The sequence below is a fragment of the Saccoglossus kowalevskii genome, chromosome 7 (assembly GCF_978046115.1).
Source record: "Saccoglossus kowalevskii chromosome 7, keSacKowa6.1, whole genome shotgun sequence".
NCBI lineage: Eukaryota > Metazoa > Hemichordata > Enteropneusta > Harrimaniidae > Saccoglossus > Saccoglossus kowalevskii.
The window spans coordinates 11075656-11095950 of record NC_140647.1 but is presented as its reverse complement, the minus strand read 5'-3'; the positions used below and the strand labels follow the sequence as shown (position 1 = coordinate 11095950).

Below are 20295 nucleotides of genomic sequence, written 5' to 3'. Positions count from 1 at the left end.
CTATTGAGCAGGGTCTCTTCAGGTTAGGCCCCGTCGTAGCGGGTCAGGCCTTGTTTGCTGACCCAGCCCGAACGACCGCAGGGGCCTCTGCGCATAGGCGATAAGTCAGTCTCGGCATTTTTGCGGGCAGATTGTCTGTTCCACTAGCACTTCCTGGAAGCTCCCAGGTTTCGCTTCTGTCGACCTACGCCCTCATGCGAACTGTTTCGGTCCTACTTCAAGCTTATCACCCCCCGAATTCGGCTTGGGTCTAGCTTTCTCGGGCACACCCAACCCTGTTACCACAGCAGCATTGGCTTCTTGCTTCGGGACAGCACAGGCAAGGTAAGACACCACCCTTCTTGGGTCTTAACTTAGGTTTTTGGGTTTGTTTTCATCCCGGACTGGGGAAAAGTCTTTCATCATTCTCCTTTTTTTTTTTTTCTGTTTGCTCGGAAAAACCCGCCACCTATCGGTGTCTGACTCTGCCTACAGTTCAAAATAGTCATTTTGACTGACCGGAGTCTATGGTGGGTAATTGAACGTAGTGAATTTAGGCGAGGGTTCTTCGAACCCGCCTATTCACATAGTTCATACCCACCATAGACTCTGGGTCCCCCCCAACCTCCCCACTCTTTCCGTCGCGTTGGTCTAAGTCCTCGAGGCGGAGAGAAAGGAACCAGAGTGATGAACGGCTACCTGTGGCGCTGCCAGGTGGCCTCGGGCACGTGGGTTCGTGACGTAAGGGGTAAAAGAATCTTGAGGTCATGGGGCTTCCCCTGACCTGGATTCTATCTCTCCGTCACCGGCAGAATCGCTGATTAATGCCTACAGTTCAAAATAGTCATTTTGACTGACCGGAGTCTATGGTGGGTATGAACTATGTGAATAGGCGGGTTCGGAGAACCCTCGCCTAAAATCATATCCTTCTGATATACATGTATGTGGTAAAATTAGGGGCTATCAATATACATGTAACTCACAAACATCATCAGGTGAAGGTGTCATTTGCCTCAGTCTTTTCCACTTATTATTTATGATTGAGGATCAATGACTTGGGCTAGTGTTTTTAAACGTCACTTTATTCTTCAAGCATTAATAATATCTTTCACTTTTTATAAAATTATGTCAAACTTTGGCAAATTGAAAGAATGCCCTGACAATTGACAATAATTTTGCATGTTTTATTACTTGAATCTCTCATTTTTTCATCTTTCACCACTAGAGGGAAGTGGAACGGCTAATCTGGAAGCTAATCTAAACAGAAGGTATATCAAAAAGAAGTTAGAACATGGTTTGACAAGAATATGGCAGGTATGCTAGTTGTTAATGAAATAGCACTTTTACTTTAGTGCATATTCTAGAATGGATTTGACTGGTTGCTGGGAAAATACAATCTGATTCCAATAAAATGTACAGCTGCAGTTTGCTCTTTTCTGATAAAATTTGAGGACATTTTTATCTAATGGAAAAACTAAACAAAAACTCTACCTTTTATCCATAGGATGTACAGCAGAAGGTGAAGACCTATCTCCTCGGCACTGATTTAGCGTATTTCAAATTTGATGATTTCCTCCATGTTTTAAACTTGGTGAATAGATTGATGGAGATTGGAGAGGAATTCTGTGGAAGTAAATCTGAAGGCTTACAAGACTCCATCAGACAACAAAGTGCTAACTATTTCAAGAACTATCACAGGTCAGACATAGACCATCCATCCACATGACTCTTGTAGTCATAATTTAGTCTTGCTTACCCTGGTGGATTATGTAGCTGCTGTCATCATGCTACTCTGTGCCTATGATTTGTGTGTCAATAATACATTGCACAAGTTTTGCTAGTATAAAACATGTGTAATACAATGACCATCAACTTTTCTGATAATTGCCAATATATGATGTCACATGGCATATATTTATGTTAATTATATGCAAATACCATCAAGATCCTAACCTATCCCAGTGTATTTATTTGGTACCATACATGTACCGGGTACATGTTATTTTGGATCAGTAATATTCGTATCAACAACTTAAAAAAAAGAAGATTTTTGCATGTTTTGTATGCAAATCAATACGTGATAAAACTATTGAGTATGCATGGGTGTTCTACTCGTAGGATATATTCTTGAAGTATTTGCAATAATACTAGTACTTGATATTTCTTACAGAGCAAGGATGGATGAACTGAGAATGTTTCTAGAGAATGAAGCATGGGAGTTGTGTCCTGTCAAATCTAGCTTCTCCATCCTGAATCTACAGGTACTGGCTTTTCTATATTTATGAGTACAGTAGTTTTGGATTCTTTGGTTGCTTAGCAACAATATATGTATAAATTTAACATCTTGGTATCTGTTGATAGGTTGTAAGATATCTGATGGGGGAACATATAAATATGTCTATCAATTGTGAAAAATTAAAAAAGAAATGGCTTACACATGGTTATAAAATTTATGTTGTGGGCGGCACACTATATAAAGTAGTAATCAGGGAACTTGTTGCATCACTTAAAGCTATATTCAACCATTTAGTTGTTTATCCAACATCATCCCGATATATTTATGCTGTATTATTATACGATGTACCCAGTATTTCCCAACCTCATAATGTTATGAGAAACCTGATGAGTAAGCAGTGCAGTTATTTACCATTTGAAGATGAAAACTTTCTTTCTCAATTCCTGTGTTTTTCAGTTTTTAGAACCAATTTTCTATCCATCTTTTTATGTAGAAGTATTAACCGCCTGTACCAGTAGTACCACTTTTAACTGAGATGGCCATACCCATGATTTCAATTTTAAATTGTTGATAAACAAATAATGATATTGAACCTCACTGATATTGGTGGAACACTAGGGTGATGCACCAAAAATCATATTACGATTAATTGAATTAACAGAATTTATTAAATCCACTAGATATATCATTTTAGAGTATCTTTAGAAACAATAACAATCTACACAGTCAAAATCTTTATTTACACCAACATCAAAAAACATTGAATGACATATTTTCTTTTTTCTAATAATTTTAACTCTAAATATCATTTATTTTGCACAATATTTCCCCTTTTAATAGGAGTTCAAGTTTTTGAGAAAAACGACAAACTTAAATACAAGTAAAGAGGATGTCTCTAGTCCATTTCATTCACCCAGTAAACAACAACAACAACAACAAGATGGACATTATTTTATTAGATTCAGTCAATTTGGAAATCCCTTTGAGATGCAAATTGAAGAAGATGATGGAGAGGATGTCATGGCAACCAATGGGGTGAGTGAGAAGATAACAAAATTACAGGAAGTGAACCCTGCAGTCGTACAGATTTTAAAGCAATGCTACTTCATTACTGAATCCCTGCCACCACTTTTGTTTGTGTCTTTGATCTCTGAAGGTTTCATTTATTCTAAGCAGTGAAAATCAGTGTTCTCATCTGACTGAGGCCTCATGATTTGAGTTCCTTTGTCATTGTGTCCATCCATCCAGCAAAAAAACGGATTGTTGATAGCATGACTGTAGTAATTAATTTGGCTGTAACTAGAAACCAAAGGAGATAATGTAAAAAATAAGATAATGATTGTCTAGCCTACAGCATTTGTGTGTAATATGTTGAGTTGCAATTGTATGCTTTGTCCTCAGTATGAGAGTGATGGTGAAAAGATTGTGAATGAGAACGAAGAAGATTCTGATGACAGTGACATACCTGATGAATTGAAACAAGATTATGTTGATGAACAAACTGGAGAACTACCACTTAGAAGGTAACATTTCAACTGAAGTATAATCAGCATTAATCAGAAAGTAGCTTTTTCATTTCTCATAACATAATCAATGTTGAAATGAGTCATTACTCTTGTACATAAGATTTGCTATCTGTGACCATTCATTCATTTCTCAAAAGCTGATCTGCTGGAAATTTGTGTAATAAATCGTGAAATAATTATCTAATGGTAAAATTAGCAATTCACAGTAGATTATGAATGCTATTGTGTTGATATGCAGTCTATAATATTTGTATATATGTTGTTATTATCTTGTTTACATTGTATGAAATCTTTTTTCATAGAAATTCATCGCTCAAAGGAAGGCGGCGAGGTGAAAAACCATACACCAAGTCACCTCCTCCACTTGTCACCAATACAACACTAAATGCACTACGCTTCTTTGGTAAGTCTCAGAAGAAGTCCTTTTCCTTTCACTTAATCAACATCTGCATATTAATTATCTCATTTGCATAAATAACACATTCTGTTTTTATAACAGGTAAATATATGCAGATGATGCGAGTATTGAAATCAGTTGCATTTGATGTGACTATTTGCATGTCACAACTGTTTGATTACTATTTATTTGCTGTCTACTCGTTTTTTGCCAATAATCTGGTAAGTCCTACACAAATGTTGCTTTAATGCTTTGTGAGGCATTTTGTTTTGTATTAGTGTTTTATGTTAGCAAGTATGCACCGTATGTGTCCATGGTTTCAGTGCTTGGTGCAATTTAGGCATAGTGCCCTTTAATTATTTACATGAACATTGCAGCAATTTCATACTTTTCTGGACAAATGAAAATTTAATACTTTTGGTCACATAAAATAAAATGTAATGCTTTATTGTCATGACTGTGCACAACTTGTAATGGAACAGGAATCTGAAAATTAGAAATCGCTCTAATTTCGCAATAGAAAAATTTTCACCAATTACGCAAATTCACTACGTTCAATTACCCACCATAGACTCTGGTCAGTCAAAATGACTATTTTGAACTGTAGGCATTAATCAGCGATTCTGCCGGTGACGGAGAGATAGAATCTAGGTCAGGGGAAGCCCCATGACCTCAAGATTTTTTTACCCCTTACGTCACGAACCCACGTGACCGAGGCCACATGGCAGCGCCACAGGTAGCCAGCAATCACTCTGATTTGCTCTCCGCCTAGAGAGGAGATGAAATCTAGCGGCTCTGCTGGATCGCCTGCTTTTTTTCCTGTCCGGGTTTCTAGCTTGGGTTGTTGCCGCTGCACGGCATCCGACATTGTAGCTGGTAGGATAAGTTTTCCTTGTCTTTTTTACCCTCGTGTCATTTTCCCCTTTGTGTGTAGTATTTTTTACAACAAAGAAATCAAAACCCGGCGCCTCTACGTAACCACCGGTTGGTTTCACGACGGCACCTTTCACAACTGTATTTCGTTTTTTTCCCTCATGCATGTCGTCTTTTATTTACAATGTATTTAGCAATGTATAGATGTAATGACAGCACCAGGGCTCGCTGCCGTTTTCTTTTTGGTCTCCTCGTGTTTCGAGTCGACTGTGCAGTGGTTATATTCAGAATTTACCAGCATAGAACCCGCATCCGAGATACTTTGTCGTAGCTGCGTGCGGGGTTCGGGGTTTCTGCGTGAAGGTGTGTGTTTTTCACTGGAGTTCTGAGGCCTGAGATTTTCTTTCAGAGCCATCAAAATTGCTGAGACTGACCGCGTCGCTTGTTTTTCTTCACAGCAAGGTCGCGTAAACAAATCGGTTAAAGTGAGTGCGTGTTTGGCATGAATGGAAAGTCCTCACGCTCGGCTACCGGTACTTCGTGTACCGGGACGTCGAGTAAGAGGCCCGACAGTGGAGGTACCGATATTTTTCTCGGTCTCCCCCGCTGATCGGAGGGCATCCTCACAGTCTGTTTTTTCAGGCGGTGTTTTACCCGATTTTACCGGCTGCAGCAAGGCTGTGCCCCTGGTGGCTTTTCTCCTATGGGACCTGTTGCGGGTCTCTTTGTGGACCCTTCCTCGCATGGCGCCGGGTTTGCCTCCGAGTTGAGGGCTTTGGTCGAAGGACTGTCGGGGCAATTGCGTCCCTGGCAGGCCGGGTAGATCAGACGCAGTCGGAGCGAGCTGTCTCCACTGTGTCCCCTCGGTGGGCAAGCAGGAAGAGACACGAAAGCATGTTTGCATTCAAACACGTCTCTTCCGGGGAACCCCCGTTCCCAGTCACGGCTCTCCCACTATTTTGGGGGGAGGCCGAGGCTCAGGCTAATTGCACTGGGCCTCCTCTGGAGCCTCGGGCACTGAATGCCAACGGGGTGCTGGCAGCCAAGCCTCCGATCTCGGAGCAGGGCTTTCAGGGCAGGGCACACGTTGACCCCCCCACTTTCAGCCAGCTAGGGTTCGTCACGCGGTAACGGTACAACGGTAACGAATTTATCCTTGTGTCCGGTCTCCGCTGTGGGTTTTGACTCCTTTCTCACCGACCCACGGGCGTCCCCAAAGGGAACCGACCCTGTCATGAGACGCACAGTCGAACACGCTCCGTCTCGCATATTTAAGGTGAAAGAGGACGCAGTTCGCTCGCGTCGGATACAGCCGGTACTTCGGGTGGTCCCTCAGAGTCTTCCATCTGTATGACTCGATGAGCCACGCTTTTGGGGTGAGGCGGAGTATCATCGATCCCAGTGATACGATGTAGATACCCCCACCCTTGATCCTAAAGCGACCACCTAAGGTTGCTTCAACGCTTATGGGATCACGGGTGTCGGGATCCAAAGCAACCCCGTCAGCACGTCTCTCCCTGTCCGTCTGAGTGCGGAGTGGGGCGCAGAGCACGCAAACGGTGTTGATGGGCGGCGTTGGTCAGCAGCGGAGGATGCAATGCTTAAGGCCCCCGGGTGGGGATAACATTAGGCAACACCTCCCACTGGACCAAACGCTACCCGGTCGGTGTGGTTTCGGGATCAGACCCCATAGCGTGAGATGAGACCAAAACGCCCCCAACCGGATTCCAAGGCTCCTTCCCCAGACCCCGGTACCACGAATTTGGCAAACCGGGCAAAGGGGGATAGCCGCGTTCCATGGGTGTCTTTGCCAATTGAAGACGACCCATCCTGCCCTGAGGGCAGAGTTGCTTGAGCGCATTATTATGCGTGCCCAGGAGGCCTTGGAGGCAGAAAGCACCAGCCTCCTAGACCAGGCGACATTTTTACTGGTGGGCCACCGCACATCTACATGCGACACCCCCTAGTGTCGCCTGACTCTCTTGGCTGGGGCCACTACTGTGCTACGAGACGCGGCCTTAGACGCACGTGTTTTCGCCGACAAGCTGAGCCGGGGTACGTCCCCACCTCAGTGACGCAGACTGGACAACCTCCACCCTCTTTGTTCAGGGAATGGTGGGTACAGTCTCGGAGCTTCGGAGTGCAATAAACCAGAGGGTTCAGATCGAATCCGCTAGCCAGTTGGTCCTGCCATGGGCAAGCGGAGGGCACCCCAAGCACAGAAAACACAACGCCCTAGGGCGTCGTCCGCTAGCCAGAGTCAGCCAGGAGGCAAGCGCTTATACCCTTCCATGGGAGGGAAGGGTAGTGGCGCGCCCCCAGGGAGGTAAGAGCCAGGTGGTGGCTCCTCACCCTCTCTGGACGGACGTCTACCCGGCAGCAGGGGAAGCATGTTTGACGCTCACCTCTGCAACCGGGGGGGACAGGCACGTGTTCGGTGAGTGGCCAGGTCACAGCTTAGTGACTACTTCAGGCCTTGGGGAACTCACCTCATGGGGGAAGGGAGCACCCCCCCCCTCGCAACTGCCGAACACATGGCCACATATCCCTGTCGTACACAGATTGCGCCGGTGTAGTCCGGTTTGGAGACAGCGGGTGACCGATCCCTGGACCTTTCCAGGTGGTGACATCTTGTTACGGGATACCGCTGAAATCTCCATTTCCCCCCGTCAGTGTCTCCCCTGTTGGGCACTGCCAGGGGACTCAATCAGACAGGAAGTAGCAGTTTGCTGGGAAAAGGTGCCATACACAGGGTACATCAGCCGGAACTAAGTCCAGGCTTTACCCAAAAGTGTTCGTAGTACCAAATCTACAAGTGGCGGAGTGGCGGGCGTCCAGTTCTGGACCTAGGCAGACTGAATCAGTACGTGCTCCTCGATCGGTTCCACATGGAGACACCATTCAGGGTTCTCCTCTCCATCCATCGTTTCGACTGGCTAGCCCCACTAGACTTAAGCGGGGCCTACCGGCACATACCGATGCACCCAGCGAGTTGCCATCTCCTTCGAATTGCCCAGCTGGGCCAAGGAGTTTTGACACAGAGGTAAGCTTGGCTTATCAAGCGTGTTGCTTAGCGCTAAACAGCCTAGCCGAATGCCGAGTCAGCGTTCCCTCAGTGTCCCTCCGTGAACTGATACAGATCATCGGAATGATGACCTCAGTTCAAAGGGTCGTTCCCCAGGCCGTACTACGCAGCCGCCCGGTATAACGCTTGTTATAACGCCGAGCTCTCCTATGGGAACTAGATAGGCGGGTTTCGTTCTTGGACCAAGTGAAGGAAGCCCTGCCCTGGTGGTCGTCACTGGCCAACCTCGGACAGGGGTGCCCCTTGAACCCGCTCGCCGCAGGTATGACTCTGGCAACAAATGCCTCCCCCAGGGTTGGGGAGCGCATCTATTGGACCAACAAGCCCAAGGATATGGCCCCCGCATTAGTTTCGGGACTACCATATCAACCGGCTCGAACTGAGAGCAGTGTACTTAGCACTACCACGTTTTCTACCCATAGTTCGAGACCACAGAGTCCTGCTCCGCACAGGCAACGCAGCGGTGGTCTCCTTCAAGAAGGAGGGGGGGGACGCCTTCCCCATCATTGTCAGTCCTGGTGGAGCAAATCCTCCTTTGGTGCCTGGAATACAATGTGGAGCTAACCGCACACCACCTTCCAGGGGTAAGGAACAGTCTGGCGACGTCCTTTCAGGACAGCTCCGTCTCTGGAACACGGAGTGGCTAATACCCCAGTGGGTAGCCTCCAGGCTGTTTCGGCTGTGGGACGGTCCAAGGTTGGACCGGTTTGCCGCACCCCGGAACGCCAAGCTCCCGACGTACGTAACACTCCTGCTGACTCCAGGAGCCTGGGCCAGGGTCACTTTGCTAACCCTGTGGACCCACTTAGTTGCGTACGCCTTTCCTCCCTTCCCGTTCACTGGGCACCGGAGAAAACTTCGACAGGTGCACACCCGCATATTATCATGGGTTGCACCCAATTGGCCAAGCAAGGCCTAGTTTCCACTTCTGTTGGAAATGCTAGTCGAAGCACCAGCAGTGCTTCCGGACTTACCGGACCTGCCGTCCCAACCAGACGGCGCACTACCAACGAGCCCAGCAGGTATCACTTACATGCATAGAGGCTCTCAGTAGACCCGCACATACGAAAGCCTTATCTGAGCGGGCTGCCAACGTCCTGGCCAGGGCGAACAGGGATTCCACCAACGCGGCCTACATTTCTAGGCTGCAAGCATACACTGATTGGTGTAGCGGAAGGGAGATTGATCCATACCATCCCTCTATTGGCCAGGTAGCAGGCTCCTTCGTCCACCTGTTTGACGAAGTGGGTTTGTCCTACGCAGCGATCGTTGGCTACAGGTCGGTCTTGTTATGCCGTTATGGACAATCAAGTTGTGCTAAAGACACGAATCGGGTTTCTCGCCTAGAACCAAATCCCAGGACACGATCCTCACCCGATCGTCATCCTCCGGCTGTCAAATTTTGTCTGCCCGGAGGGTCAGGAGGAATTGCTTCTCTACCCGGTTCGAGCACGGAGTTGCCACCAAACCGTACTAAGGATTTGGAACGGGGTGCCAGGCACATATCTTTGTGTTATGGCCCAGGCAGGCAGGATAGGCCGGCCTCCCCAACTTCCATAACCAGGTGGTTTACTGCGACTGTATTAGAGGTTCATAATACTTTGACTTCCTTGACACAGAGTTTGCAGAGACACCAAGTACGAGCGCATGAGGTCTGTGCGATTGCTAACTCGCTAGTGCTAGCGTCATGCCCCCCCCCCCCCCCTCGAGCACACATGGAGGGCAGGCTTCTGGAGAACGCAGAACGTCTTTATCAACTACCACCTAAGAGACACCGAATCCATTGAAAAGGGTCTCTCTAGGTTGGGTCCCGTCGTAGTGGGTCAGTCTTGGTTTGCTGACCCAGCCCGAACAACCGCTAGGGTACCTGCGCATAGGCAATAAGTCGGTCCGGCATTTTATGCGGACAGATTTCTCTACCATCAATACTCCCCTGGAAGCTCCCAGGTCCCGCTTTACGGCCTATGCCCTCATGCAGAACTGTTTCGGTCTTTACTTCGAAAGCTTACTACCCCCCAGAATTCGGTTGGGGTCTAGCTTTCTCGGGCACACCGAACCCTGTCACCGTAGCAGCATTTTGGCTTCTTGCTCTGGGGACAGCACAGGCAAGGTAAGACGCCACCCTTTTTTGGGTCTTAACTAGGGTGTTGAGTTTGTTTTCATCCCGGACTGGGAAAAGACTTTCATCATTTTTTTTCTCTGTTTGCTCGAAAAAACCCGCCACCTATCGGTGTCTGACTCTGCCTACAGTTCAAAATAGTCATTTTGACTGACCAGAGTCTATGGTGGGTAATTGAACGTAGTGAATTGAACTATGTGAATAGGCGGGTTCGGAGAACCCTTGCCTAAATTCACTACGTTCAATTACCCACCATAGACTCCGGGTCCCCCCCAACCTCCCCACTCTTTCCGTCGCGTTGGTCTAAGTCCTCGAGGCGGAGAGAAAGGAACCAGAGTGATTGACGGCTACCTGTGGCGCTGCCATGTGGCCTCGGTCACGTGGGTTCGTGACATAATGGGTAAAAGAATCTTGAGGTCATGGGGCTTCCCCTGACCTAGATTCTATCTCTCCGTCACCGGCAGAATCGCTGATTAATGCCTACAGTTCAAAATAGTCATTTTGACTGACCGGAGACTATGGTGGGTATGAACTATGTGAATAGGCGGGTTCGGAGAACCCTCGCCTAAGTCAAAATTACAAAATGTTGTAGCAGTGAACATTTCACATCTAAAGTCACAAATGCCATTAAATCATCAAATGGTAATAAATGGAGCAGTGGTTTACAGTAATCTGGGTTTATTTGTGCTTTTCAGAAAGAAAGTTCTGGGCGTGTTCTGGGGAGTAAGTTAACAACAACACTGAAAAGAATAGAAGACAATTTAATACAACAATCAGTTGTACCTGGCCCATCACAGCTTGGTGCCCCCAATACAGATGAAAAGAATACAAAGGTGAGAATTTACTTTTATTTTAATTTATAAATGGTGGAGTTCATCTCTTATGGCTTTGGTGACTGTCTAAACATTTTAATTTTAGCAAGTCTCCTTTCTTGTTTCTTATTGTACCCTTGTTTTAGATTTGTGAGACAGCATGGCAAGGTTGATAATAACTTTCAGACCTCTGTGCTTCGTTCTTCTGCACATGCAAAGTCGATGCGAAGATATTTACAAGAATGTGTGTGATTGGCTACTCGACCCTAACCCCTAACAGCTGAACTAATCAGTGAGCTTGTTTGTTGACAGGTTTCTTTGACAGATCAATTCCTGCTCCTTTTATTCAGATCAATTCCTGCTCCTTTTATTCAGATCAATTCCTGCTCCTTTTATTCAGATCAGTCCTGTGATAGTACAATCTGATGGGGGTGTCATAATCTGTAAATGATTAACTTTTATCGCATTGGTCTGAGAAATTAATAAGATATGACTGAGATTCTGAGCAAAGGAGTTTGTGACATTTTAGTGAGAGTATATTATTTCAAATTGATTTTTTTTTCAGGTCAAGTTTCCATATCCTCATTTGTCTCCTGTTGTTGAGATGACTGATCTGAATAAATTGTTTGGCTTGTCGGAAAGAATGGTAGCGACAGAGTCTTTGTAAGTAAATTCTTTGCTACATTTCTAGTGTCATTTACTCATTGCATATATGTATATTACATGTAACTGATATGTAAATCACACTCCAGTTATGAAAATTCAACTAATGATATGTAAATTACATGCAACAGGTAATTAAATTCAATGTGAATGATATTTTTTTTTCTCCTAGATTATTTTTATCTGAGCAGTTTCAGTTTTTACAGTCACATTTAGAATCAATGATACCACCATCAAAGAAACCATTTTTACAGCAATTTTATTCACAGGTAGGAAATATTTACAATGTATATCAAATTTGTTTTCATTGTCTGCTTCTTTAGGAGGGCCATGTGAAGAAATGTCTGTTTACTAAATTATTATCAACATTTTTTTGTAGTTATAGTAACCAAAATAATTTGATACCATCATTTTTAAATTTGAAAAATTGAAATCTTGGTCATGTTTGTGTAGGTTTACCCTTTGAATGTCATAAATTTCTCGTCAAAATGTTGCTGCTACATTTTGCTTGTTTTTGTATATTTTTGTATAATTTTAAACCAAATAGACATAATTTTCCTTTGTTTGCAGGTCACATGATCACATTTTTGGACAAATTTGGTGTTTTTAATTTGAAAGGTGCCAACAATTTGACATTGGCTTAAAGGTCAAGGGGTAACAATTTCACAGGTCAAACTTGTATTTCACATTCTGAAAGTTGACTCTATTATATCTGTTTGATATCTTTTACCTCAGACTGTCATCGTAGCACACGAGTTACGAATTCCTGTGTATAGAAGCGTGGCCACCAAAGCGATTGACTTTGAACAGATGATTCAGATGATGACTAATGTGAGATGGGACATCAAAGAAATCATGTCACAACACAGTCCATATGTGGATTGGTTACTGCAGGTAGATTTATTAATAAATACTATAATATTACTGATATCAAAGAAATCATGTCACAACACAATCCATATGTGGATTGGTTACTGCAGGTAGATTTACCAATAAATACTATAATATTACTGATATCAAAGAAATCATGTCACAACACAATCCATATGTGGATTGGTTACTGCAGGGAGATTTACCAATAAATACTATAATATTACTGATATCAAAGAAATCATGTCACAACACAGTCCATATGTGGGTTCCGTACTGCAGGGAGATTAACTAATAAATACTATAATATTACTGATATCAAAGAAATCATGTCACAACACAGTCCATATGTGGGTTCCGTACTGCAGGGAGATTAACTAATAAATACTATAATATTACTGATATCAAAGAAATCATGTCACAACACAATCCATATGTGGATTGGTTACTGCAGGGAGATTTACCAATAAATACTATAATATTACTGATATCAAAGAAATCATGTCACAACACAGTCCATATGTGGGTTCCGTACTGCAGGGAGATTAACTAATAAATACTATAATATTACTGATATCAAAGAAATCATGTCACAACACAATCCATATGTGGATTGGTTACTGCAGGTAGATTTACCAATAAATACTATAATATTACTGATATCAAAGAAATCATGTCACGACACAGTCCATATGTGGGTTCCGTACTGCAGGGAGATTAACTAATAAATACTATAATATTACTGATATCAAAGAAATCATGTCACAACACAGTCCATATGTGGATTGGTTACTGCAGGTAGATTAACTAATAAATACTATAATATTACTGATATCAAAGAAATCATGTCACAACACAGTCCATATGTGGATTGGTTACTGCAGGTAGATTAACTAATAAATACTATAATATTACTGATATCAAAGAAATCATGTCACAACACAGTCCATATGTGGATTGGTTACTGCAGGTAGATTAACTAATAAATACTATAATATTACTGATATCAAAGAAATCATGTCACAACACAATCCATATGTGGATTTGTTACTGCAGGGAGATTAACTAATAAATACTATAATATTACTGATATCAAAGAAATCATGTCACAACACAGTCCATATGTGGATTTGTTACTGCAGGTAGATTAACTTATAAATACTATAATATTACTGATATCAAAGAAATCATATCACAACACAGTCCATATGTGGGTTCCGTACTGCAGGGAGATTAACTAATAAATACTGTAATATTACTGATATCAAAGAAATCATGTCACAACACAGTCCATATGTGGGTTCCGTACTGCAGGTAGATTAACTAATAAATACTATAATATTACTGATATCAAAGAAATCATGTCACAACACAGTCCATATGTGGATTTGTTACTGCAGGGAGATTAACTAATAAATACTATAATATTACTGATATCAAAGAAATCATGTCACAACACAGTCCATATGTGGGTTCCGTACTGCAGGTAGATTAACTAATAAATACTATAATATTACTGATATCAAAGCAATCATGTCACAACACAATCCATATGTGGATTGGTTACTGCAGGTAGATTTACCAATAAATACTATAATATTACTGATATCAAAGAAATCATGTCACAACACAGTCCATATGTGGATTGGTTACTGCAGGGAGATTTACCAATAAATACTATAATATTACTGATATCAAAGAAATCATGTCACAACACAGTCCATATGTGGATTGGTTACTGCAGGGAGATTAACTAATAAATACTATAATATTACTGATATCAAAGAAATCATGTCACAACACAGTCCATATGTGGATTGGTTACTGCAGGGAGATTAACTAATAAATACTATAATATTACTGATATCAAAGAAATCATGTCACAACACAGTCCATATGTGGGTTCCGTACTGCAGGGAGATTAACTAATAAATACTATAATATTACTGATATCAAAGAAATCATGTCACAACACAGTCCATATGTGGGTTCCGTACTGCAGGGAGATTAACTAATAAATACTATAATATTACTGATATCAAAGAAATCATGTCACAACACAATCCATATGTGGATTGGTTACTGCAGGGAGATTTACCAATAAATACTATAATATTACTGATATCAAAGAAATCATGTCACAACACAGTCCATATGTGGGTTCCGTACTGCAGGGAGATTAACTAATAAATACTATAATATTACTGATATCAAAGAAATCATGTCACAACACAGTCCATATGTGGATTGGTTACTGCAGGTAGATTAACTAATAAATACTATAATATTACTGATATCAAAGAAATCATGTCACAACACAGTCCATATTACTGATGATATTACTGATATCAAAGAAATCATGTCACAACACAGTCCATATGTGGATTGGTTACTGCAGGTAGATTAACTAATAAATACTATAATATTACTGATATCAAAGAAATCATGTCACAACACAGTCCATATGTGGATTGGTTACTGCAGGTAGATTAACTAATAAATACTATAATATTACTGATATCAAAGAAATCATGTCACAACACAATCCATATGTGGATTTGTTACTGCAGGGAGATTAACTAATAAATACTATAATATTACTGATATCAAAGAAATCATGTCACAACACAGTCCATATGTGGATTTGTTACTGCAGGTAGATTAACTTATAAATACTATAATATTACTGATATCAAAGAAATCATGTCACAACACAGTCCATATGTGGATTGGTTACTGCAGGTAGATTAACTAATAAATACTATAATATTACTGATATCAAAGAAATCATGTCACAACACAGTCCATATTACTGATGATATTACTGATATCAAAGAAATCATGTCACAACACAGTCCATATGTGGATTGGTTACTGCAGGTAGATTAACTAATAAATACTATAATATTACTGATATCAAAGAAATCATGTCACAACACAATCCATATGTGGATTTGTTACTGCAGGGAGATTAACTAATAAATACTATAATATTACTGATATCAAAGAAATCATGTCACAACACAGTCCATATGTGGATTTGTTACTGCAGGTAGATTAACTTATAAATACTATAATATTACTGATATCAAAGAAATCATGTCACAACACAGTCCATATGTGGATTGGTTACTGCAGGTAGATTAACTAATAAATACTATAATATTACTGATATCAAAGAAATCATGTCACAACACAGTCCATATTACTGATGATATTACTGATATCAAAGAAATCATGTCACAACACAGTCCATATGTGGATTGGTTACTGCAGGTAGATTAACTAATAAATACTATAATATTACTGATATCAAAGAAATCATGTCACAACACAGTCCATATGTGGATTGGTTACTGCAGGTAGATTAACTAATAAATACTATAATATTACTGATATCAAAGAAATCATGTCACAACACAATCCATATGTGGATTTGTTACTGCAGGGAGATTAACTAATAAATACTATAATATTACTGATATCAAAGAAATCATGTCACAACACAGTCCATATGTGGATTTGTTACTGCAGGTAGATTAACTTATAAATACTATAATATTACTGATATCAAAGAAATCATGTCACAACACAGTCCATATGTGGGTTCCGTACTGCAGGTAGATTAACTAATAAATACTATAATATTACTGATATCAAAGAAATCATGTCACAACACAGTCCATATGTGGATTTGTTATTGCAGGGAGATTAACTAATAAATACTATAATATTACTGATATCAAAGAAATCATGTCACAACACAGTCCATATGTGGGTTCCGTACTGCAGGTAGATTAACTAATAAATACTATAATATTACTGATATCAAAGAAATCATGTCACAACACAATCCATATGTGGATTGGTTACTGCAGGTAGATTTACCAATAAATACTATAATATTACTGATATCAAAGAAATCATGTCACAACACAGTCCATATGTGGGTTCCGTACTGCAGGGAGATTAACTAATAAATACTATAATATTACTGGCATCAAAGAAATCATGTCACAACACAGTCCATATGTGGATTGGTTAGTGCAGGTAGATTAACTAATAAATACTATAATATTACTGGTGCCTACTGAACATGTACATTATGTATGTTAATGTTCATGAATCAATGAATTAAGGACAGTTTTTGAGGATATTAGTTGGCTTTAATCACTGTCTGAGAGTTGTATGATTGGCAAAACTTAGTTAAAATCTAAAAATAAAATCTGAAATTATGTTGTTCACAAGTTAATCTTTTCACCACCAATTTCCTCTTTTCAACACAAAATAGTCCTGTTTTGTTCTGTTTCTCCTTCAAAAGATTGTGACAAAAATGCCAATTGTTTTTAGTAAAAACTAAAAATTGATTCAAATTTTCTCTGTTGGCTTGAAAATTAGGGTTAATTTCCAGAAATATTAAAGAAATTAAGAAAAATGTGCGAAAAAATTGAGCGACAAAGTCTGGTGGTGAAAACCATATGTGTTGTGACAATTATTGTCTTCGCTACAATTAATCCATTTCTGTTTTGTTGAATTCTGCTTTGTGTGCACAACTAAACACAATATACCAAGGGAGTATTAAAATGAAATGTAACGGTCAAATTCAATCAGACATGTGGTAACACTAGTATTAAAAATATTTGTCCTATTAATTGAAAGGAAAGGATGTAATTGTTGATTGTTGGAGTAACAACTCAAGAGTGTTGTGTGCAAACTAATTTCAATAGAAAATGCTTCAAATCAAATATTGATTTTGTAATATCATCCATTGATTCATTGATTTAATGGGGTTCTACAGCTTTGATAAGATATGTATGCGAAAGTGTATATTAAATATTTTAGCTTTAAATCAAATGTTTTTCTTTCACTCCAGGAACTTCAGTTATTTGATTTAAGGATCCAGGAAGTAGCTAGGTAAGAATCACTTCCATATTTAATCTATTCTCAATAAATTTATTGAGTTGATAGCGTTATACTAATTTTGTTACTGGCAGCATTTAAACACAGGATTAATGGTATTCTTGTATTGGATCTGAGTGAGGATGCCACCAGTGGTGAACTTTATTATTACCCACCAGTAATAGTAATTTCCTGAATGTCTGATAATTCTGATGTATGACTTACCTTTTACCACAGAGGTGGATTTCACTAACAATTCTGTACACAAATTTTACAATTATGATTTAAAATGAAATAATGCCAGAAATGATCTGTATTTGTAGGAAAGTTCCTCTGCCTCAGCCTGTCTATTATATTCTATGGGAACATGTGATAAGACTGTCAAACTGGACGTTTGTAGAGGGGTGAGTCAATAATCCCATTTGATCATTTCAGTTCACCAATGAGTGTTGTTAAAGTGTTGGTGAGGAGTTCCTTACAATACAATATAATACAATACAATACAACTACTTATAATTTTTTTTTCAGATTTGCTTGTGCTAAGAAATGCAGCAATGAAGGCAGGGCACTGATGCAGTTGGATTTCCAACAGTTTTTAATGAAATTAGAAAAACTCACAGACATTAGGTAAGACAATGAGTCTTTAATTTAGAATTGAAGAATAATGAGTATGTAGTAGTAATTTTGCAGTATTTACCAGGTATCTGCATCCTACCTTATTTGGAAAGGGATACATGATACAGGCATGCATGTTTCAAAATTTAGTTCACAGTGAGAAGATGCATCAACCTCTGCTTAGAAATCATTTTCTGCTGCATTGTCTTCAGGCATGCTTTACGATATTCTTGTAATAACCTGACATTTACATCCATACATACATGTACTTTGCCTGAAGTCTCTGAAATTTTATTTATTGCAGACCCATACCTGACAGGGAATATGTAGAAACATACATAAAAGCATTTTATTTGACAGAAAATGATATGGAACAATGGATCAGAGACCATAGGGTAGGTAGCTTTTCAGTAATTAAGAAAAAATGATTTCATTAGAGCCCCAAAAACATAAATCAAATGGTGGCTCTTCTGCCCTTTTAGCATTTGATGCTAATATAGCAAAAATTCCATGGAGAAAATCTTGGTGATCCATCCTCGTTTTGATTATTTTTAAAACCAACTTGACAAAATATTCTTCTCTGAATTTGATGAGGGTCATACTCCTCATATTATGATTATTCAAATGATCTCATCAGCAGAAGCATACAAATTTTGAACCTGCACCCTAAAGCTGTCCTCATTCATAGATGTTTTGTGGTCCGTGTTCATGAGGAATTACTCTGTGAATGATATATTTATTTAGATGGCAGGCTTACTTGTGTACATAAGATTTCATATTGGTATCTTTTGTTACAGGAATACTCCACTAAACAACTGACTAGTCTGGTTACCAGTGGAGTGACATCACTCTTCCAGAAGAAGTCAAGACAGAAGTTAGTACAAGTTATTGAAGAAATCGATCGACTAAGGAGGTGAAATTGAGTGTCATCCAAACCTGACCACTGCCAGTTCTAAAATTGACTTTCGTTTGATTGTCGCAAATATTTTTGACATTTTAAGATTTCTCAGTAAATTTTAAAATTCTGCAGTTTGTAATTTCCATGATAACTAGCTGTACTATTTGTATAACACTCTATGACCAAATTTGGTAGTTAAAACTTTCATACAGTGTACATTGTCTGAACAAATTGATATTGTCATCCTTAAATCAATTGGTGAAGTACATATAGTTTTACTGTCTTGAAAACATGCTACCAAATAAATTTGTAAAATTGTTGACAGGTAGTCAAATGTATGTTCTTACAATATTGGTAGTTTTCATACAAACCACATTTTGTTTTCATGTTCATATACATACTATTCTATAAATTAATATTATGCAAATAGATGAACTTTTAAATTGATTTTATCTTGATATTCACAATGAATTGTGTAAATATTGAATTTAGAGAAGATTTCCTTTGAAATAAGTGCGATACTCCTGGTGGCTATTTTGAATTGAAAAAAGGTTAAAATCTGAACTACCGGTAGTTTGTTTGAATTTCTAGCCTTGTGTCAACAACCCATCCTTAAAGTAATGAAATATGGTGTGTAGATATGTTAATTTAAAGATGCCTTGGCTGGAGCACAAAATGATACCCTAGTGATTTTGGAAGATAGGTGAACTCCCATACTAGTTTCCCATACAGAACTCAAAGTATTTTAAAAATGTATTGTTTATTATTATTATTTTTAAGCTTTTGTTGTGCACTTTTACAAAATGTGTTTTGTATATTGATGAATGTCTCATTATTAGTTTCTCAATAATTTCAGTGGCTGCAGGTGTAATGTTGACATATGTCTACTATACTAGTCACAAATTATGGAGTAATGTAATCATAGAAAGTTTATTTACTTCAGGTATGCTCACATTATTGAGTGAAAGTGGTGACTTTGCCCCTTACTGACTAGAAGTGTTGGTAACTCAAGTTTTGCTGTTAGCACAAACAAATTAACCCTTTGAACTCCATTTTGGTGCAATATTTTGTAAATATTTGTCAGTTTTTGGCTATAGGACATGATCTAGAATGATGAAAGTTGGCTTACAAAGGGTTAATGGAATTGTTTTTTTTTACTATAATAACCGTGCAAAGTGACCACCAGTAAATGATAAAATTTCAGTGCTTTCCCAATAATATGAATGAGAAAGTAGTTCAACTCTGTGTCTTTCAGTCTGTTAGTAATGTACATTTATGTAAGGAATAATATGTAATATCATTAAAGACTATTTTAAACATGCG

The 20295-nt window shown here is 39.9% G+C and overlaps 1 protein-coding gene across 2 annotated transcripts in view; it reads left to right on the top strand.

Moving 5' to 3' along the window:
* Window positions 1-20293, top strand: part of LOC102809677 (syndetin-like) — a 36843-nt gene extending 16550 nt beyond the window's left edge. Inside the window, exons 15-30 of one of the 2 annotated variants that reach the window (XM_085501081.1) lie at window positions 1205-1293; window positions 1484-1677; window positions 2150-2240; window positions 3056-3250; window positions 3617-3738; window positions 4044-4144; window positions 4241-4359; window positions 10911-11048; window positions 11593-11690; window positions 11863-11959; window positions 12426-12584; window positions 17434-17474; window positions 17783-17863; window positions 17988-18086; window positions 18379-18469; window positions 18872-20293. In XM_085501081.1, the coding sequence (XP_085357207.1) occupies window positions 1205-1293; window positions 1484-1677; window positions 2150-2240; window positions 3056-3250; window positions 3617-3738; window positions 4044-4144; window positions 4241-4359; window positions 10911-11048; window positions 11593-11690; window positions 11863-11959; window positions 12426-12584; window positions 17434-17474; window positions 17783-17863; window positions 17988-18086; window positions 18379-18469; window positions 18872-18991 (1835 nt within the window). In that variant the 3' untranslated portion in view covers window positions 18992-20293. Of the gene's footprint in view, window positions 1-1204; window positions 1294-1483; window positions 1678-2149; window positions 2241-3055; window positions 3251-3616; window positions 3739-4043; window positions 4145-4240; window positions 4360-10910; window positions 11049-11592; window positions 11691-11862; window positions 11960-12260; window positions 12385-12425; window positions 12585-17433; window positions 17475-17782; window positions 17864-17987; window positions 18087-18378; window positions 18470-18871 lie in introns of those variants that run through there. The other variant, XM_085501082.1, reaches the window with a different exon arrangement.
* The last annotated feature ends 2 nt before the right edge of the window (window positions 20294-20295 follow it).